General features: G+C 39.9%; 1 protein-coding gene across 1 annotated transcript in view; it reads right to left on the bottom strand.

Moving 5' to 3' along the window:
* sms (spermine synthase) overlaps positions 1-22,381 on the bottom strand; it is a 112,220-nt gene that overhangs the window by 48,214 nt on the left and 41,625 nt on the right. Inside the window, exon 6 of the mRNA XM_067257023.1 lies at positions 2,963-3,117. Coding sequence (XP_067113124.1) covers positions 2,963-3,117 — 155 coding nt within the window. The remainder of the gene's footprint in view (positions 1-2,962; positions 3,118-22,381) is intronic.

Genomic DNA, 22,381 nt, shown 5'->3' with positions numbered 1-22,381 from the left:
CAACTTCGAGAATTCATTTGATGCTGATTTTAGAAATCTACTTGGGGGTTCTCTCTCGGTAGGCTATGTCTGCTTGTGTGTTGTGTGCAACGCGTGACAACTCGTTTCTCTCAAACAAACAAAACAACTACGGGCAACTTTCTCCATTTTCAACAGTAAGAAAATATCGCAATGCATAACAATGACAGATATACTTTTAACACTTTCTCACCATTTTGTTTTTAAAGCACATTTTTGTAAAACCTTCTTCACTATTCAAGCCATCAAAACAATCGTTTCAACTGCTTTCAGCAAACACAAACATTTTCTTCAGGAAATGTACCTTCCTAGTTATTTATTAATTGTTTATTTTCACACCCCTAAGGATCAGTCAATATTTGGACAACCTAGGTGTCAAAAGTTTCGTATTGGTAGCGATTGCGTTGGTTGTATTTTATTTACGTTCCGTTGCATGGTTTAAGTAGAAATTGCGTTTTTGTGGTGAAAAGTGAAGTAACGGTGGCTAATTTGATAGCCACAGTCACTGACGTCACGAAAACGCGTAACTACCTGTAGCAGAACATTCGTTTTGCATCTGTTAACTTGGGGGATAGCTAGGCTAACTATTGCTTTACTGCAAGGCAGCTGCAGAAACGCCACAAGCAAAGAGGCCAGGGTGATAACTATTTGCTAATTTTACTTTGTTATGTGAAACACAATTGTCAAATCTAATGTACAATATTAGCTGATATTATTAAGGAAGTAGGCCCACATCTACTTTCGGAAACGGTAGTCTACTATTTCACTGAAGCATTAGCATCATGACATTAGCCTCTGTTGCCCGGGCAACACATACTACAGTGGTGTATGATGCATCTGTTTTCAATCGTTAAAATAAACATTCCTCACAAATACATTTTCGTTGTAGGATTTATTATGACATAACATTACAAGTAAACGATTTGTGGGTGAAATTATCATTACCTGTGGTTTCAAAACAGTGTTACTCACTGCAACGCTGTAGCCTACGCGAGACACTACAAAAACATCTACACAGCTGTAGGAAGTCAAACGGCGACAGAACATGTTCAGCACTCCCCTTACTTAAATCAAAAGTCTATCTAACTACTAATCTTAACTTCATTGCCACAGCCTAAACTTTGTCAATCTGTTCATGAAAATAATTAATTTCAGCCTAAACCGTACAACGGAACGTTAAATCCAATTCAACCAACGCAATCGCTACCAAGACGAACACAGCAGTAGTCTAGTACTGTACTGTAGTAGTACAATTTACCGGGGCAGCTTCTCCACACAGGGCTATATCGCATTTTGCTTTGTTACTGAAAATGATCGCTACCAGTGAGCTTTTTATGAAAGCGATTTTCCACTAAATAAATGTCAAGCTTATTTACGTTTTGGGGGGCATATTTTCAGTTAGCAGATGGTACTGTTTGAATCGCGATTCCATCTTCTACTGCCGGTAATGTAGTAGAAAAATCTTCAAAGGGGGTTCTTTATTAATGAATGAATGCAATGAGTAGGCTAAATGCCTGAAAATATTACGAGAAGGGAAAAACTTAAAAGGACGTTTAAGTCATAGAGATTAAGTCCATTTTTACACCGGTCTGCCAAATGTATTCGTTTTGATTCAGCTATGAGGCTGCCTCTTGCAGGGGAAATGCAAAGGTTATAGTGGGCTGGTGCCCCCTCCTAACTGTGAAGTTTGACCGCCTCAAAACATCATCCAAGTTCTGCCAGCCACTGATTACTGCCCTTCAAGAAGGAATACAGCGGCAGTTTGGAGACATGCTTGCTGACCCTGAGCTCATTGCTGCAGCAATTTTACTTCCGAAGTTTCGCACATCGTGGACAAGCAATGAGGACTTGCTGAAGTTGGGTAAGTAATTTAAATGGTTATTTAATTGGCAAGTGTTCAATTTGAAAGGGATTATCTGCAAAATTTCATTTAGCAGATAATCCCTGGTAGATAACTTGTCATCCGCAGAATTGTAGGTTAGAGTGTGAACAGTATTACACAGGGTAAGCACAATAAGTACACAAACCTTTCCAATAAACACATGTTGTTGCTTATAAATATTACTAGTAGTGACATCTGTAGAGGCATAAGTATTACCAGTAGCTATATCTGCATTCTTTATCAAAATGGCACAGCCTAGACATTGAGACAACCCATTGCGTGAGTACTTTTGACTTTTACTTAAGTAGGATTGTTGATGTAGTACTTTTACGTTTACTTAAGTATATACTGTCCTGGGTACTTGTACTTCTACTGAAGTACTAAACTTCAGTACTTCCTCCATCGCTGGTAAAGCAGTTAATTGAAAATAAGAAAATATTAATTATGAAAAAAGTCGGCCCAGAGTTCTGATCTAAACCCTATTGAAAATCTCTGGAAATTCCTTGGCGACAAAGTTATGGCTAAGAAACTCACTACATTTACTGAACTGTGGAAGACACTGGAAGAAGAGTGGACCAAGATCACATCAGAGCAGAGGGAGAAACTAGTGATGTCCAGCGGCCTCAGATGTGCTGAAGTCATTCACAGAAAGGGTCTATTTGGAGCTCCAATGGTTGTTGTTCTCTCATTTTGATCACTGTTTTCCCCATAAAATAAAGGTTTTTGGTGAAATGCCTTAGTTATTTTGTAAAACATGCATGTAGAACTGTGTTGTACCCACAGCTAATATTCGTTAAACTTTTGAGCAATGAAGATTAACAATATTTCAGAAAATAATCTACTGTTTATAAATTGTTCCCTAATTTTGATCTCCAGTGTATACCATTGAACATATGTGTATGTGTTATTATTTATATTGATTATTTTGATCAAATAAACAGGAAAACTATCCATTTTACTAATTTCCTCTTGTGACTTTTTGGCTGTAGGATGTTCCTTCCAGACCTCCCTAAATTGAGCACTTGTTGTCAACAAAGATTCAGCTTCCTGTTGAAAGGATATCTCCAACATGGTTATCATCTTTGGCTTCAGTTTGAGGACCTCAGCGAGGATACCTCCATCTCCACCCCCTAGGATGAGCACCTCCTTCCCAGTGTAGTTCTCTCGCCCACCACCGATTATGGCTTGGGTGTAGGGCAGGTCGCTTTCTGCAAGGTCTAGGGTATAAACAAAAGACAAATTTCACTGTGTCAAAGCAAGAAATAAATAGATTGTTGGCACGCTGTAGACTTATTATTTGGGTGATCTTACTGATAAAGGTTTTGGTTGAAGGAAAAGTTATTCACATAAAAAGTTATCCATGAGGCTTGTTTATAGTACAGGCGTCAACTTCAAAATCCTTATAAGAATATGACAGGAGAAAAATCTGTAGAGATGTGCATCTCCATATCTGAGGCTGATGCGATACAAATCTCAATGCATTGCCGATTCGATACATTAATGATGCATATGAAGCAACAACTAATGCGATACAAAATTATTCACCCTTATTGCGATGCAGTGCGATTTGACACAATGCAATTCAAGGCAATACAATTCAAAATAATGTAATCATGCAAACCAATTCAATATGGTACAGCATGATAGTTAGATGCTATGTATTTGGTTCTTCTGAAGCAGACAGTCAATCATACAGTAACTGCAATTGAGAAAGAATGTCATTTATGCCATTTATTTTTGACTTCCCAAAGATAAGTAACTTTTGTTAAATTCGTAAAAAAAGGAATGACAAAAGATCAAATAAAAGCAGGGGTTGATCTTGCAATTGGTATTCTCTGTTCCTTCTCCAGTTACACATTTATATAATCAAACACCATTTAACAGAAATGTTAAGATTCTCAAGATTAACAATGAAGCATACTACAACTTATTAACAGACTACAAAAACTACCCTGCTAAAAAGTTTCAGGGAACTGGCACACCTCCATTAAGTTTTTAATAAAAAATATATTATTCAAAGTACATATAAAGAAAATAATGAAATACCTTGAACATACTTTCGTTACCTAATCAATTGTAACAAAATCCCTATACGCTTCCTAGGGAACTAGCTCATGAACCAAAAATCAACTCATTTTAGTCTACATTTAGTCTAATGTCAATTTAACAGACATAAGGCTCAATTTTCTTTTAATCTGGAGTTGCAATAACCAGTCTCTTATTATACTGGCATGGTGGGGTAAGGATATTCATTTACTTTAAGAAAAACCGCATGGCTGGTAAGGATATGATTTTGTTCTGTAGCTGTAAAATTGTTTGACTCTTAGACATGCATTAAAGTTATGCGTGTTTTTTGCTGCAATGTACTATATTCTAGTTGAAAAGCCATTGTTGCACTGTAGTTGAGAGACTTTAATTGAACTGTACTTTCCCTGGTAAATGCACAGGAATTTGTAGTTGACTAACCACTGAAATTATGTTAGAACCAGTGACGTCTGGTGACCCAAAAAATTGGGGAGACAGGAGAACAACCAACCTACAACATGTTGTTTGCAGCAATGTAGCAATAGTCTGACTAGCAAACCTCATGCAAATTTAATATATAACTAGAGAGGGTACAATTTCTGGGGAAATTGTAGGGTGTGCTTGCTTGCGTTGGTTGCACAGGGGTCCGTTTTTGAATGACATTTTTACAACTGATATTTATGTATATTTTATATAAAAATGCATACTTATTTATAAAGTTTACATAGATTTAAAAGCATCTTTTTTTTGCTGCTCATTTACAACTGAAAATACGAGTTAAGTGTAGAATGAAATAGATGTCTTCTCATTTCCCCTGCAAGAGGCAGCCTCATAGCTGAATCAAAACGAATACATTTGGCAGACTGGTGTAAAAATTGACCTAATCTCTATGACTTAAACGTCCTTTTAAGTTTTTCCCTTCTCGTGATATTTTCAGGCATTTAGCCTACTCATATTGCATTCATTCATTAATAAAGAACCCCCTTTGAAGATTATTCTACGACGTTACCGGCAGTAGAAGCTGGAATTGCCATTCAAACAGTACCATCTGCTAACTGAAAATATGCCCCCCAAAACGTAAATTCATAAAAAGCTCACTGGTAGCGATCATTGTGAGTAACAACACAAAATGCGATATAACCCTGTGTGGAGAAGCTTCCCCGGTAAATTGTACTACTAGTTACAGTACAGTACTCCTCCCAAGGTTTCTTCCATTTTTCTCCTGTTGAGAGTTTTTTGGGAGTTTTTCCTTGTCTTCCTTGAGGGTTTAGGTTGGTTGAGGGGCAGTTCTATGGGCATATGTGAAGCCCTCTGTGACATGCTTGCGTGTAAAAAGGGCTATACAAATAAATTTGATTTGATTTGAGTACTAGACTACTGCTGTGTTCGTCTTGGTAGCGATTGCGTTGGTTGAATTTGATTTAACGTTCCATTGTGCGGTTTAGGCTGAAATTAATTATTTTCATGAACAGATTGACAAAGTTTAGGCTGTGGCAATGAAGTTCAGGTTAGTAGTCAGATAGTTTCACCTATTGAAAGACTTTTGATTTAAGTAAGGGGAGTGCCGAACATGTTCTGTCGCCGTTTGACTTCCTAAACAGCTGTGTAGATGTTTTTGTAGTGTGTCTCGAGTAGGCTACAGCTTTGCAGTGAGCAACACTGGTTTGAAACCACAGGTAATGATCATTTCACCAACAAATCGTTTACTTGTAATGTAATGTCATAATAAATCCTACAACGAAAATGTTTGAGGAATGTTTATTTTAACGATTGAAAACAGATGCATCAGAGACCACTGTAGTATGTGTTGCTCGGGCAACAGAGGCTAATGTCATGATGCTAATGCTTCAGTGAAATAGTAGACTACCGTTTCCGAAAGTAGATGTGGGCCTACTTCCTTAATAATATCAGCTAATATTGTACATTACATTTCATAATTGTGTTTCACATCACAAAGTAAAATGAGTAAATAGTTATCACCCTGGCCTCTTTGCTTGTGGCGTTTCTGCAGCTGCCTTGCAGTAAAGCTATAGTTAGCCTAGCTATCCCCCAAGTTAACAGATGCGAAACGAATGTTCTGCTACAGGTAGTCACGCGTGTTTTCGTGACGTTAGTGATGTTAGTAACGTCAGTGACTGTGGCTAGCAAATTAGATAAATACAACCAACGCAATCGAGACCAAGACGAACCTTTTTAAAACCGCCGTTGTCTATGTAGTCCAAATATTGACTGATCCTTAGGGGGCGAAAATAAAAGGCTATTCCTGCGAAACAGCAGTGAGAATGCTGAAAACCTGAATGGGGATAGCTGACCATGCTAAAAAAGCTGAAAAGTTAATTTAGTAGAAAGTTATGAGCTGAAGCTTCAAAGCAACAGAAAGGTATTTTTGAAAGGGGCTGGAGCAGCATTCCAACAATGATTTGAAAGGATTTACCATTACTTTTAAAAGGGAGAATAATTTGCACAAAAACCTTAATATTTTTTTTATATAAGTATAAAAGTGAGAAATGAGAAAATACCCGCAAGCTGAAAGCTGAAATGAATTAAAAAAAAATTGTCACACAAAAGAGGCAGTGTGGAAGCTGAACTGCATCATCTTAACAAAGCTAAGAGCTAAAATAGCCTACAATGCGGGAGAAGCTGAAAGCTGAACTGTTAAACAGAAGAAGAAGTAGGCTAGCTAGTCGTAACAAGAATATTATCGTTTTAACAGATGAAATTATAGTTGGGATAGTATTAGCAGTAGCAGATGTAGCCTACCATTGAGTGCGTTTACTCGGCTTTCTTAGCAGGATTCAATGTGTTGATGGAATGAAACATACAGCAGTAGGGCCAATACAGGAAGACACGGGGACACTTTGTTGCAGAAGGATGATGGTGCAAGTTTTGTCCGTGGAGCATACAACGATTAATAAAAAAGAATCATGTAGACGCGTTTATTGAGTAATCGCATAACTAATTACACATGTAAACGGAGTAATCGAAACCGACAATTGCTAGTAAACGGGTTTCTCATGGTCAAGTAAACGCACCAATCACCTGTGTGAGAGACTGAGTGGTGCGTTGCCACGGTGATGGTGTCGCTATGATTGCTAACGTGCTGAGGGCAGAGAATAAAAGAAATGTAGCTAGAATCCACACCTCAAACAAGTTAACCTAGACGCAAAACTGTACGTCCAATCCAAAAAATAAGGATATTTTCCGAGACCCAAGACTCTGCCGAAACCAGAGATATTCTTTATATGTCTGTGCAGTCAGAAAGACGACTCTACCTGCAGTTTCAAAATCTTGTTCCTTCTTGCTTTCTCTGACTGATTTTACCCACCTCTCCATTGAAGTTAGTGAGATAATTTGAAAGGTTGCTCTCGCTTCAAGGCTCATAGCTGAAAATCTGTAAATGTGAGCTCTTTAGTAGTTACATTGGCTGAAAGAGGACAATCTTTCCTACATTTTAAGGTATAACTTGTTTCTGTAAGTTAAACTATATGAACGTTAGAGGAATTTGTTTGACAATTTAGTTGAATATCAGAAAAAGACTGCTGGCTGCTCATTCATAAAAATCAAGAAGGAGCAAACATTTTAATGTATTTCAAACTGTCATAATTCAAAATTGGCTGAATATTTGAAATTTTAAATTGCTGAAAATAGGCTACAGAAATTCGAAAATACCCGCAAGCTGAAAGCTGAAATGAATTTCAAAAATGTGTGAGTCACACAAAAGAGGCAGTGTGGAAGCTGAACTGTATCATCTAACAAAGCTAAGTGCTTAAATACAATGCGGGAGAATAAGTTTGAACGTTGTGAAGCAATCGAAGAAATAGTAGAATTTCAAGAGGCAGTGTGGAAGCTGAACTGCATCATCTAACAAAGCTAAGAGCTTAAATAGCCTACAATGCGGGAGAAGCTGAAAGCTGAACTGTTAAACTGTAGAAGTAGTAGAAGTAGTATATTCGTTTTAGTAGCTGAAATTATAGTGCTCTTACAGTGCGTTCACACTGCAGCGGAGCGGGCGGCGCGGGGCGTCGGCTTCCAATTCATTTTCAATGAAACCAGGTGTTGACGCTCGCGTAGGGCATTGTGGGAAGGCGAGCGGAGCGTTGCAAGTTGGATTTTCTCAACTTTATGTAAATGAGGAGCGTGAAAACGCTAGCGTTGGCCAATCGGATTGGTTTCTTGTTTCTTGTAACGTAGCAACCGTTGGTCATGATAAACATTTCTAGGTTTCACAATTTCAAGATGGAGGAGAAACATTTCGTATGTGTCTGCACACCCAGTTCTGTTCAGAACAAAGTTAATAATGTGACGAGCCTGAATTTAAAGATTGCATTAAACTAATAATGCATGGTGCATGGTTGCCGATGTAGTCATTGTTCCTAGTGTGTTTTTATAGCCTACTTTTAAATTCAGTCTCGTCACATTACGTGACTGTTCTGTGCCACTGCTAGCTCGCTAGCCCAGCCTACAAACGACTGGTTGAGTGACCGGTGGCGTAACATGTATTCTACTGTAATCTTGCACTAGTAAAATCTTGCACTTACATAAATGTTGTGTAAAAGTGGTATTTTGATCGATATTGTGAGTACATGAACCCAAATCTGCACGCTTGGCCATGACTACAACAGTGACCTTAGAGAACTACAACTCTGTATTAACTTGTCTAACACGCCCCCGAGCGTGGTGTACTGTGGGAAGGCAAGCGATGCAGAGCGTTAAAAAAGCTGCAGTGTGAACGCAGCGTTAGTCTTTTAATGAGACGAGTTGACTGAATAGCTCGTCTTGTGACTCCACTAATCAGCTAATACAAATCACCTGTGTGAGAGACTGAGTGGTGCGTGTCTGTCATTGCCAAGGTGATGGTGCAGCTATGATTGCTAACGCGCTAGAATCCACACCTCAAACAAGTTAACCTAGACGCAAAACTATACGTCCAATCCAAAAAATAAGGATATTTTCCGAGACCCAAGACTCTGCCGAAACCAGAGATGTCCTTTATATTTCTGTGTGGTCAGAAATACTACTCTACAGGCAGTTTCAAAATCTTGTTCTTTTTGCTTTCTCTGACGATTTTGTCACCAGATTTGCATTGGTCTCTATGGGGCGAGAGTTGGACTTTGTCTCGCTTTCGTGGGGCTCTGAACAAATGTGTACATCTGTTGGATTCAACAGACAACTGTCTACGACCAGCACAAAATTAGCTATCTATTGATCCAAAAACGAAGCATGAAGAGCGAAAATTGTGGCAATGCTGGCAAACTAGAAATATTTTTTCAACGACATCCGAAGCTGCCCTCCGCTCTAAGCGTTTCAGTCTGCACTCTAGGGTTTCACGTACACACCCATGTAAATCTCAGAAACGGCTTGAAAAAGTCATGAAACATCATCAGTGATATTGAAAAAAGTTGAATAGATATCAAAAAGCTGAATTATTTAAAAATAGTTTAGGGTTTTGTCAACATTTTAAAGTTTAAATGGTGGCTCTAGTTGAAAGATTGAGGAAGAAAAAGGATTTGGAAGTTGAAGAAGTTTTAAGAAGTTTGAGAGGATTTGAAAGTAAACTCCATTGGAAAACCATGTTAAAAATATTATGAATATTGATTTATATTAATTCAAGCATAAGAGGTACAAAGCTGAAAAGTCATAGCAGGAATTGCCTGAAACTGCTGAATTTTTTGATAGCTGAACGGTTTTAATAGCTGAAGATTTGAAGGCGCTGAAAGGTGTCTTGGAAGAAATAGAAGAAAATGCTTGAATAAAGATTCAAAGAACAATACTTGGAATGCTGAAGCAGCATTCCAACAATAATAATAATAAAGAAAAACAGGAAAACAATAGTGAGAATGCTTAACAGCATTCTCACAATAAATAAACTAGAGAGGGTACAATTTCTGGGGAAATTGTAGGGTGTGCTTGCTTGCGTCGGTTGCAGGTGGGTCCGTCCTCTAAGTTTTTCCCTTCTAGTGATATTTTCAAGCATTTAGCCTACTCATATTGCATATTTCATTAAGAACCCCCTTTGAAACAGCTGCGAACCCCCTTTGAAACAAGCTACTGTAACAACGATCACTGGCAGTATATTTCAGATCGAATCGCGATTCAAACAGTACCGTCTGCTAACTGAAAATATGCCCCCCAAAACGTAAATAAGTTTGACATTAATGTAGGGGGAAATGGCTAATTCAAAATAAGTTTGCTAGAGGCAAGCTAGCTGCTGTTGCTCCACATTTCACTCATTGTTTGAAAGGGCCGGAAATGAGAATGTTTCTTTTGACATAAAGTTTAGCTGTGGCATTGAAGACAGTACTACACACTGCGAGCCGACTCTGACTGAGGCTAATGTCAAAACAAGCCGCGGTGTCACTCAAATTCCAAGTTTTACACAAATCACAAAAATATGACCCGCTGTCTGTCTTCGCAATCGCCATATCTTTAAAACATTGCCCTCCTTCTGATTTTTAGCCGTATCGTTCTCACCTTACCTCTGACCTGTTTGCATGCCTGCGCAGTGCAATTTTGGGGGAGTTCCGTTACCCCCAACCCCATTTTGAGTCGCCGGATCCACCCCCCCTCTACGTTCCAGGACCTCCCACTTTACAAATTAAGCACTGCATCAACCTACATTAAAATCTCACCATCTGGCTGTCTTCACAATAGTCATATCGTCATAACGTCAGGGAGTCAAGGTGGCTGAGCGGTTAGGGAATCGGGCTAGTAATCTGAAGGTTGCCAGTTCGATTCCCGGCCGTGCTAAATGATGTTGTGTCCTTGGGCAAGGCACTTCACCCTACTTGCTTGGGGGAAATGTCCCTGTACTTACTGTAAGTCGCTCTGGATAAGAGCGTCTGCTAAATGACTAAATGTAATGTAAAGTAAATGTATAACATTGCCCTCCTTCTGTTTTTTGGTGTAGAATTGACCGAACTATAAAATTACGAAAATACTAGACTACTATGACGCTTGCATGGCTGCCGCTTAGGCAGTCTCACGGGCGACCCGCACTCGCTCAAATTACAAAGACTTTCACGACCTAAATCAAAAATCCGAGATGGCAGTTCCACTCGAAATTGCTTTCTCAACAAAGCCCAATGGTTGGTAATTTTGGGGGTTGGCATTTTTCACTCATAATCCAAGCTCCAATTTGCGTGCTAGAACGTCTCTATCAGGTTGTATCCATGCGTCGTTGCTAACGTGTGCTGACGTAGTGACGTAGGCTAGCACTCAGTACCCTTTGTTGACAGAAGACACTTTTTGCCACAAAAACGTTGTAACCTCCTAAACTGTGCAACGGAGTGTAAATTAAAATACAAGCAACTCAATCGCTACGAAGACAAAACTTTTGACACCTAGGTTGTCTATGTAGTCCAAATATTGACTGAGGCTTAGAGGGGCAAAAATAAATAAAAATAATAAATATATATGTGAGAGAACAAAGGTTGTGCTCTCGCCGAAGGCTTGAGCCCAATAATATATATGTGAGAGAACAAAGGTTGTGCCCTTGCCGAAGGCAAAGCACACCCAATTAATAAAGAACCCCCTTTGAAGATTATTCTACGACGTTACCGGCAGTAGAAGATGGAATCGCGATTCAAACAGTACCATCTGCTAACTGAAAATATGCCCCCCAAAACGTAAATAAGCTTGAAATTTTTTTTGTGGAAAATCGCTTTCATAAAAAGCTCACTGGTAGCGATCATTGTCAATAACAACGCAAACTGCGATATAGCCCTGTGTGAAGCTGCCCCGGTAAATTGTACTACTACAGTAGAGTAGACTACTGCTGTGTTCGTCTTGGTAGCGATTGCGTTGGTTGAATTGGATTTAACATTCCGTTGTACGGTTTAGGCTGAAATTAATTATTTTCATGAACAGATTGACAAAGTTTAGGCTGTGGCAATGAAGTTCAGGTTAGTAGTTAGATAGACTTTTGATTTAAGTAAGGGGAGTGCCGACCATGTTCTGTCGCCGTTTGACTTCCTAAACAGCTGTGTAGATGTTTTTGTAGTGTCTCGCGTAGGCTACAGCGTTGCAGTGAGCAACACTGGTTTGAAACCACAGGTAATGATAATTTCACCCACAAATCGTTTACTTGTAATGTAATGTCATAATAAATCCTACAACGAAAATGTATTTGTGAGTAATGTTTATTTTAACGATTGAAAACATTTAGTCATTTAGCAGACAGATGCATCATAGACCACTGTAGTATGTGTTGCCCGGGCAACAGAGGCTAATGTCATGATGCTAATGCTTCAGTGAAATAGTAGACTACCGTTTCCGAAAGTAGATGTGGGCCTACTTCCTTAATAATATCAGCTAATATTGTACATTACATTTCACAATTGTGTTTCACATCACAAAGTAAAATGAGTAAATAGTTATCACCCTGGCCTCTTTGCTTGTGGCGTTTCTGCAGCTGCCTTGCAGTAAAGCTATAGTTAGCCTAGCTATCCCCCAAGTTAATAGATGCGAAACGAATGTTCTGCTTCAGGTAGTCGCGCGTGTTTTCGTGACGTTAGTGATGTAGTGACGTTAGTAACGTCAGTGACTGTGGCTAGCAAATTAGCCACCGTTAGCTTCACTTTTCATTTACATTTACATTTAGTCATTTAGCAGACGCTCTTATCCAGAGCGACTTACAGTAAGTGCAGGGACATTCCCCCGAGGCAAGTAGGGTGAAGTGCCTTGCCCAAGGACACAACGTCAGTTGGCGTGACCGGGAATCGAACTGGCAACCTTCGGATTACTAGCCCGACTCCCTCACCGCTCAGCCAACTGACTCCCACAAAAACGCAATTTCTACTCAAACCATTCAACGGAAAGTCAATAAAAATACAACCAACGTAATTGCTACCAATACAAAACTTTTGACACCTAGGTTGTCTATGTAGTCCAAATATTGACTGATCCTTAGGGGGGCGAAAATAAACAATAAATAAATAACTAGGAAGGTACATTTCCTTTAGAAAATGTGTGTGTTTGCTGAAAGCAGTTGAAACGATTGTTTTGATGGCTTGAATAGTGAAGGTTTTATTCTGCATACTTATTATTATTATTATTATTTATTTATTTTTCTCCCACTTTTTTCCGTCGCCTACTCCTTTCACACCGTTTAAGCTAGAAACACCGTTCAAACTTCATTTGATAAAGTCTGAACTGCTCTAGTGTGCTATTACTTTTCTCATTGATAACTTTTAACGTTTTTAAGGTATTAAAGTTTAAAGTGCTAAAAAAAATGAATGGGTTTCAATGGTTCAGAATGTTCAAGTCAAATTCAATTGTGACGTCATGCACTGACAGAACTGTTTCTCACCGCGTCAATTTTTGACACTGTTTAACACTTTCCTGCCTGAATATGCAGACTTTTTCAAATAATATACCTGAACTGTTTATACCATTTTGAAGACAAGATTTAGGGCTTTTCTAATGATGTAAATATTTATATGATCAAAATTGGTCTCCCCTTAAACCAATGGTCCATTTGACTTGACATTTTGTACAGATGTGTATAATTGATGTCTTTCAAAACATTACTTGGGGGAAATGAATCAAATACAAAATGGCTGAAAGAGGTGTATTTATGTAAATGTCCACATTGCCTCAATGTTTTCAATGCCTTTGTGTTAATAAATAAAGTATAATTTTGACTGATGAGTTTTCAAATCTTATTGGCTTCAAGATTACATTATTCTGAAGTACCATACGCAATTTCACCTTGATATGTCAAAATATGATTGAATAAAATTGAATTGCTCCGCAGCGCGCGCAGACTCACCCTGCCCCTTGACACGCGTGAGCTTGGCGAGACACAAACACATCCTTTCTGGAAATTGTGGGCTGACCAAAAACCCACCCTCACTCCTTGCTCCTGTTTCATTTAGCTTCCAATCGCGGCCATTGTTGTTTTCAACTGGAATCGCATGATAGCCGTGTTGGAGGCAGCCACGTTTGGTAAGTAATTTCACCTATTTTTACACATTTTAAGCTAGAATCAATGATTGGATTTGTGAAAGTACACTACTCTTGAATTATGGTGAAGGTTTGAGCACTTTTAGACCTTTAGATCGTGAGCTTGAAGTGACAGAAAACCAAACTCGAAAAGTAGCTAGCTTTTTTCCTCTGTGTATATTATTAGTGAATCATTTTGCATCTCGGCGAATTCTTCACCAAAACGGTTGAGGAGGGCAGCCTTTAGGAGAAAAAGCGATTCCCCACAAACCTGTCAGCTCAGAATTTTGAGTCGTGAAAGTCTTTGTAATTGGAGTTAGTTCGGACGCCAGGGAGACCGCATAGGCTTACGGTGCGTTCACACTGCAGCGACGCGAATCACTTGCCATCGCTCGCCTTCCCACAGTGCACCACGCTAGGGGGCGTGTCAGACAGATTAATGCAGGGCTGTAGTTCTCTAAAGTCACTGTTGTAGTTCGTATAACGTCATGGGTGAAGATTTGGGTTTACATACTCGCAATATCGATCAAAATACAACTTGTACACACATTAAGAAAAAATACGATACGCTGGCTAGCTTTAGCATGACGTTATCTACTGTACACACTAGTTCTGGCTGTATTTTAATCAGAGTGAAAGATTAAATGTAGTACTGTATGCTATCGGACGTGAACGCCACTAATATATACTACATATTAGTGTGTGCATACATTGCACACACTAATATGTGTGCAATGCAGTCTCACAATATAGATGAAACAACTTATACACACCTGATGTAATAAATCCAATACGCTAGCTATATGTAGCATTGATGTATTTATTTTATTTTATTCAGGGTGAAAGAATAAATGTTACAGTATGCTACCGGGCACTCAGGGTAACCAGTCGTGTACTGTACCGACAGGGCTAAACGAGCTAGCTAGCACAGTTACGTTATGTTACGAGACAACATTTTAAAGAACAAAAACCCCACCAAGGAGCACCAACAACATCGGCAACCCTGCGCCATGCCTCATTTTCTTTGTTAACATATCTGTACGAATACAGAGACGTATCAACCAGGCTGGATATGCAGCCACACAAGCGATTAGTTTCTCCTCCATCTTGAAGCTGAAAGCTAGAAAAGTTTACCATGGTTGCTACGTTACGAGAAACAAGAAAACACTCCGATTGGCCCTCGCCAGCAAAAATCGCTCCTCATTTGCATAAAGTTGAGAAAGTCTCAACTCGAATCACTTGAATCGCGTCGCAACCCACAATGCACCACACAAGCAATTCGCCTGGCTCCATTGAAAATGAATGGAAAACATGTTGTCGCTCGCATCACGTCGCTGCAGTGTGAACGCCCCGTTAGGCGGCAGCCATGTTTTGGTCGCGTCATGTTCACCATTTTATTTACAGTTCTGTCAATTCTACCCCCAAAAAGTTGAGCAGGGCAGCCTCGATATGTGGGAATTGTGCGTTAAAGCCAGATGGTCCTATTATTTTTAGGATTTGTGGAGAACTTGCAATTTGAGTGAGAGTGCATTGTTTTGACGTTAGCCTCAGTCAGACTTGGTTCGCTCACTGGCAGTGACTGTATTTCACTCAATTCTACTCCAAAAACGTCAGGGAGGACTGCTTTTTGTAGACAAGAGCCTGTTGAAGATAGCCAGTATATAGGATTTTTCAAAGCAAGCCTGTTTCATTCGTCATTTGCCTGAGAAAGCGACCTACCTACGGTGTTCATTTTAGGACAGGAGTGGGGAACGTCCGGCCCGAAATCATTTGGTCCGGCCCGCCATGGCACTACAGGAACCATATTATTAGGTGCATTATTCGTTGGCAGCAGCACTATTTTAATATGTGGAAGAGGACCGTGAAGGCGCGCAGCGTTGCATACCAATGTACAAAAAAATGCTCTGCGTGCGAGCATTAAGTGTGGAATTCCTTTCTAGCACATCAAACCCAGAATACGTTGTTGGTTTGGACTAAGCCCCGAATGTTTACAACGTATGGCTCCGCGCCTGATTAACACTCAGATCGATAAGCAGTCTCAAAAATGGTAGCAATATAAAAACTAATACGATCCCTTTCCGTAATCATGATAACCCCCAAGAAATGTTCGATGCACCCCTTGTCAAAGCAGGCTGCATCCGTGCCAGCTAACATCACAAACCTCACCAAAGAGAAGCAGTTCCAGCCATCACATTAGGGGTGAGTTACTTAAATGTTTGACCAAATATAGCAGGCACATTCTTAAGTTGATAATATTGTACGGCCCCCGAATGATTTTATATATATCCAAATGGCCCTTGGCAGAAAAAAGGTTCCCAACCCCTGTTTTAGGACATCCTCAGATCTCAGACTGATATGTCAGACTCAAACGAAAAGGTGTCAAGTCTCAGACCAAAAGTCGTCAGACTCAGGTGAAACAGATTCAGTCTCAGAAAAACCTTTGTCATTCTCAGACAAAACGCCCTCAAACTACACGCCGTCATTCTCAGACAAAACGCCCTCAGTCTCAGACAAAACTTTGTCAGAAAAAAAGTTGTCAGAGCTAGATGAGGGAGCTGTTGGCTATCTTTCTGAATTAGCTAAAGTAGCAGCTTTTAAAGAGAAAACCATGGTGTCGTTTCTGTTAACTGGTAGACCTACAGCAAGCAAACTATTTGATATAATACAAAATAGTTGTTTTCTGCAAGCTAGTTCACACGTGTAAAGTAAACCCATTGTCCTCCGGTTGCCATGGATACTACAAACGCGCACAAAAATAGCACACCTTACCACCGACGAAAAGCAACAATAGTTTAATAAGATAGATACTTTATGTTTTGATCCTTATTTACTGACAAGTGAACTGCGTAACTCCACTAAAGTAGAGTAAAAACCGGACAAATTAGATGTTTGCTGACTCTATATTTACCACGTCCACAAAAAGCCCTAGGCATTTAAAAGCAGTGAAACCAACCGCAACTTCTCATCAGGATGCGTTAATGATCCCAAAATGTATCATTCTGGAGATGAAGAAAATGTTCTTGATCAGAGGAAGGGTCAGTGGCAGTCTGTTCATCAAGCGATATTAACAATACATAGCGTGTATTTCACTGAACTGAATTGCCATCAGATTCTGTTGTAATATTAGTCACATCAGGACACCAAATGAAAAGTAGTTTAGCATACGAACGCCACTCCAACAAGTAGCATAACATAATTCAACCATATAACTGTAGCCAAGGGTTTTATATATATTTACAGTAGGCCTATGTGCTAATTAGGTTTGGGCTTTAAAAGGACACTGGCTTCCAATGCCCCGGAACCAAGACGGCACTGCACGTCTCACTTTATTTAGCTAACTCACTCCGCCAGACCGTCAGAACAATGACTCCCCTTGTCACAATGAAAGCTCATAATAAAATACCTTACATAACTAACCTTACTAGTACATTTATATCAACATTAGAATCAGAATGGGATTTATTCGCCATGAACGTTTGAACAGACAAGGAATTTGCTTTGGCAGGAAGGTGCATACAATAAACATATAGGGACCTAAAATGTAAATATGTGGACTATCTATACTAAGGGTACATAAACTAGCAGTACTAAGTGGAATTAGAATTAAATAAAATATACAATAAAATAAAATATTAGTTGCCGTAATTTACAATATAAAAATACAAATATTACAAAACATTTCAAATGTACAAGATACAATTTCGTAATGCAGTGCAAAAAGCAGTGTGTTTTAAGCAGTGTTGACTGGGGAGTCACACAGGGTGATGGGGGTGAGGGGGTGATTATTCTTGACAGCTAGCATTAGATATAGCTAATGCTACCATAATGCTAGCTAGCTGGTCAGAATAATGTTATACATGCTCCAATTTTTTATTCTGTTCTGTAGGAGTCCAGTGATCCCTCTTGATAGCAGCAATCCATTTCTCACGACGCTCAGGGTTTTTTGGGACATTGTAAAAGGTACATTTATGTATTTGAGATTTGCTGTTATCACAGCCGACAGCACAGCAGATAGACGGCGTCTTGCAATTCAGTCCTTAAGATGGCACCGCGACCATTGTGTGACGTCACATGAAACCCACCATGTCCAAAAATGAACACCTTATACAGTGTTCATTTTAGGACACTGTATAAGGTGTATAAGGACATGGTTTAGGACATTCTATGACATGGTATATGGAGTTTGTTTGTAGTATCCATGTTTGGTTTGAGAGCGTTTTGTCTGAGAACGACGGTGTTTGGTTTGAGAGCGTTTTGTCTGAGAATGACAGTGTTTGGTTTAAATGGGAGTCAGGTGGCTGAGCGGTTACAGAATCGGGCTAGTAATCAGAAGGTCGCTGGTTCGATTCCCGGCCGAGTCAGATGACGTTGTGTCCTTGGGCAAGGCACTTCACCCTACTTGCCTCGGGGGAATGTCCCTGTACTTACTGTAAGTCGCTCTGGATAAGAGCGTCTGCTAAATGTAAATGTAAATGTGTTTTGTCTGAGAACGATAGCGTTTGGTTTGAGAGGATTTTGTCTGAGAATGACGGCGTTTGGTTTGAGAGCGTTTTGTCTGAGAATTACGGCGTTTAGTTTGAGGGCCTTTTGTCAGAGAATGACAGGTGTTTCTGACGGCGTTTAGTTTGAGGGCGTTTTGTCTGAGAATGACAGAGGTTTTTCTGAGACTGAAGCCGTTTCGCATGAGTCTGGCGACTTTTGGTCTGAGACTTGACGCCTTTTTGTTTGAGTTTGACACATGAGTCTGAGATCTGAGGATGTCCTAAAATGAACACCGTACCTACCAGGCCAGGCTAGTTTCACTTGGTCAGCCTATTTAAAGGTCTCTGGCAGTCAGAATCACTGTGTACAGGCAAAGGTCGAGCTGGCTAAATATACTCTTGCCAGAGCCTGGAATCGAACCCATGTTTTGAATGACTTTGCATGGGTCTCCAACACATTTGGAGTCAAGTTCAAGTATTGCCACTGCATTTCACAGTCAAAACTGAAGTCTGTATCAAGTGTAGATGGAAAAAGCTTAATTTTTCACAACTGACATGGACCCTTTCTTCACTTTTACAGGTTTGGAGGGTCATGCAGAGGTCAACAGAGTACAACAGAGGATGCTGAGAGCAACAACAGAAGATGCTGAGTGTAACAGAGGATGCAACAGAGGATGCTGAGAGCAACACAGACCCCTTGCTGGACTAACCCTCTCTAGCTGGACAGCTTCTCTTCAGCCCTGACCCCAGGACAGCTTCATCCAGCTGGCCTGCCCTGCCTGCCTGCCGGCAGGCCCTGCCTGCTCCTGCCTGCCAGCCACCGCACAGACACAGTAGCTCTGCAGACTGCTTTTTTGAGGACATTGATGAGGACAAACATTTTGAACTTTGATAAGTGTAAATGTTGAATCCTTTCCATGTCCCAGCATGCCAAGTTGATGACTTTTAGTGTCTTTAGTGATGAAACCAGTCCAAGTGGTAGACTTTTGACCTGAATCCAATGGTTATTCATCTGAATAAAAACCACTCAAGAGAAGTACTGCTTCTTGGATGATTTGTGCTCCACATCAGTAAATCTCACACATTTGCCTTTGTTTCCATGGGATTCATGAGCTTTTGGGTCTGTGGATGCACTTCCATTTGGCCAGATAGGAGTCACCTAATCGTCTTTTCACAGGGGCCTTGTTTACATCTTCCTCCTGAACACCCTCCTCTTCCAAAAGGAGAATAACAGGCAGTTCCCCTTTCGCTACATGAAGTAGTTCTGCTCTCGTTGTCCAACTCTCGATCTTCTACAATGTCAATTTTTATAGTATTTTGCCATTTTGCGGAGGAACCCGCATCGCTGCTTGTTTATTAATAGTATCTATAAATAATATATATTAGTGCGGTCAAACGATTAAAATATTTAATCGCGATTAATGTCAGTTAACTTGCAATTAATCGCAATTATTTTTTTTTAATCTATTCTAAATGTCCCTTGATTTCTTTTTGTCCCATTTTTTTCTAATTTTAATGCTCTTATCAACATGGAAAAGTGGATCGGCTTGCTTTGTGAAAATGTTTTTTTTATTGAAAACAGCGTTGGCATACTGTAGCGTTCCATTTCACTAACATTTTCACTTGGAGCATTCATTCACACTTGGAGCAAATAATCTCTCACACAATGTAACACTGTCCATCAATAAAAGGGTGAAAAAAAATATTTTGTCACACAAACAGAACTCGCATCAGCTGTGTGCTTGGCCATCAAGTGGTATTTCAGACTGGACGTGCTGCGATGATAGCTCAGTTCACAATGACAAAACACACACCATTTTGGCATCTCACGCTCGCCATCCACTCAATATAACTACTCTTTGGCTGTCTCGCAAGCCCAAACAAGTGTGTGCGGCGGGCCTGTTGTTTTGTTTCCCGTCTAGCTAGATCCGGTGTGGTGTTGTAGTTTTTCTAACGTTACTAGTTGTTGCAACAGCATGTGAAACAAACAACAAAATTTGCTAGGCTAAAAAGAACTCAAATCTTGCGATAAAAAAATGAACGCCGTTAATAACGCGTTTAACTGACAGCACTAATATATATATATATATATATATATAAAATTGCGCAGCTCCCCCTGTCAATGATCTAGCACCCCCTCAGCACCTGCATAAAAAAATTGCGCCGCCCTTGCCCGGGGTTTATTGTAACTGGTATTGGAAAACACATGTAGTAGGGCAGAATAGAGGAAATGGGCAAAGGGTGCTGGTGTGGAAAGTCCCCCAAAACTGTGCAGAAAATATTAGATGGCATTGTATCGAGGCCCAATTGGAGAAGAAGCCATAAGATATTTACAATTGTAGTATGCCATTAGATCGGTTTTAAAAGTTCAGGGGTGTAATTTGTTGGATATGAAGCCCCCACTCCAGAGACAGTTGGTGACAGAGAGGTGCAGACATTAAGTTAAACATAGTCATGCGTTAAGAGTAGAGTAAAAAATAGAGACTAAATGTGTAAAATGGATGTTGAAACTCAGTGCTCTGAGTTGGTGCATGTCAGTTTAGGTAAAGGTAGCCTTTTAAACCTCTAGGTTTAAAAACAATTCTCTTTTATACATTTATAGTTGGATTTGACATTTAACAGACAATTAATTTAGTAAGTTCTTTAACTCAAACAACCATAACACAGTACATATGGTATACAAAGCTGCAGTCAGATTTGGCGAAATTGTCAGCTTGGATGTTATCTTTACATATAGATGGGGTCTTGTGTTTACAAACAATCAGGATGCGCACACAGCTTCAAGGCAGAAAGACGCGTTCCATTTCACTTTTACTGTAGCCTACACTTTTAATGTTCCCGCCACCCCCCCCCTCCCGATCTGATTTGTTGATTTCTTTTGCTATGAAAACCAGTTTAGCCAAGCTAACTAACATTGTTTTTTGCTAGCTTGCATTACCATTCAATCCCTAACAAAACATTAGTAAAAATTGCTTTCTAATCGGGCAGAACTGGTTCATGCAGGAGAGTCCGAGACCTTAGCGCGTCACTAGAATCTCGTCACATCACGCAGTCGGGGCACACCTTCTTAGCAGCGCGAGTTATTACCCACAGGGTTCTTGCAGGTTTCAGTAAGTCAAATTTAAGACCTTTTAAAGACATTTTAAGGCCATAAAGATTGAAATTTAAGACCTACATGACGCATCACCCCAAAAAATATTCAAATCAAAGAAATTCTGAAAGAAAACATTTTATTTCAATGAATTCAGTCATTGAAAAAGCATACATTTAATTTACAGATGAAACAATCACATTAGTAATTTTTGAATATTTTTGGGGCAAAGTTTGCAGCGAGCCTTGTACCTGGAGCTGGGTACCGCTTGTAACCAACAGCGGAAATCGCTGTGATCTAGCCATGTCTGGTTGAAAGTACACTTTCCCATTTTTCACACGTAGCCAAACTTTAACAAACTCTGTGGAAGCGCAGGCGTATTTCGCGGGCAGGTATTGCATTTATAACAGGATTTGTAGTTTTATCACCGTGTACATACCAACACCAATATCCCCCAGAAAGAACTACAACACACCGAACCAACGTTCTGAGGGCAGCGTTCTGCTGGTTTCGTTTGTAGGCTGCGACTCAATACTTTTTTGCTACCTTGTCATAACTTTCTGCGGCCAGCGGTTCTGGAAATGAACGAGAGTAAAACCTTTTTTAGACCTGACTAAATGAAATTTAAGACCTCGGATGAAAATCAGAATTTTTTAATTTTTAAGACTTTAAGACCCCGTGGGAACCCTGTACCCAATTTCACTCAAACGGAGTTGTGCTTTCACATGCATTCAATCTTATGTGAACCAATGATTCAATTACTGCTAGCATCAGTTTGTTGTCCAGACAGCTTGCCAATCAGGCAGAACAGGTTCATGCAGGAGACTTCGAGACCTTAGCGTCACTAGCATCTCAGCTAGAATAATCAGCGTCAGCGCCCTTGGGTACCCAGCATGCAGTGTGGGATGTCAAAAAACGAAAAGACTTGTGGAAAATAGTTCG

This window comes from Osmerus mordax, chromosome 19 (assembly GCF_038355195.1).
Source record: "Osmerus mordax isolate fOsmMor3 chromosome 19, fOsmMor3.pri, whole genome shotgun sequence".
In the NCBI taxonomy this organism is placed as follows: domain Eukaryota; kingdom Metazoa; phylum Chordata; class Actinopteri; order Osmeriformes; family Osmeridae; genus Osmerus; species Osmerus mordax.
The sequence above is the reverse complement of the archived record's forward strand: the minus strand, read 5'-3'. Positions and strand labels throughout refer to the sequence as shown.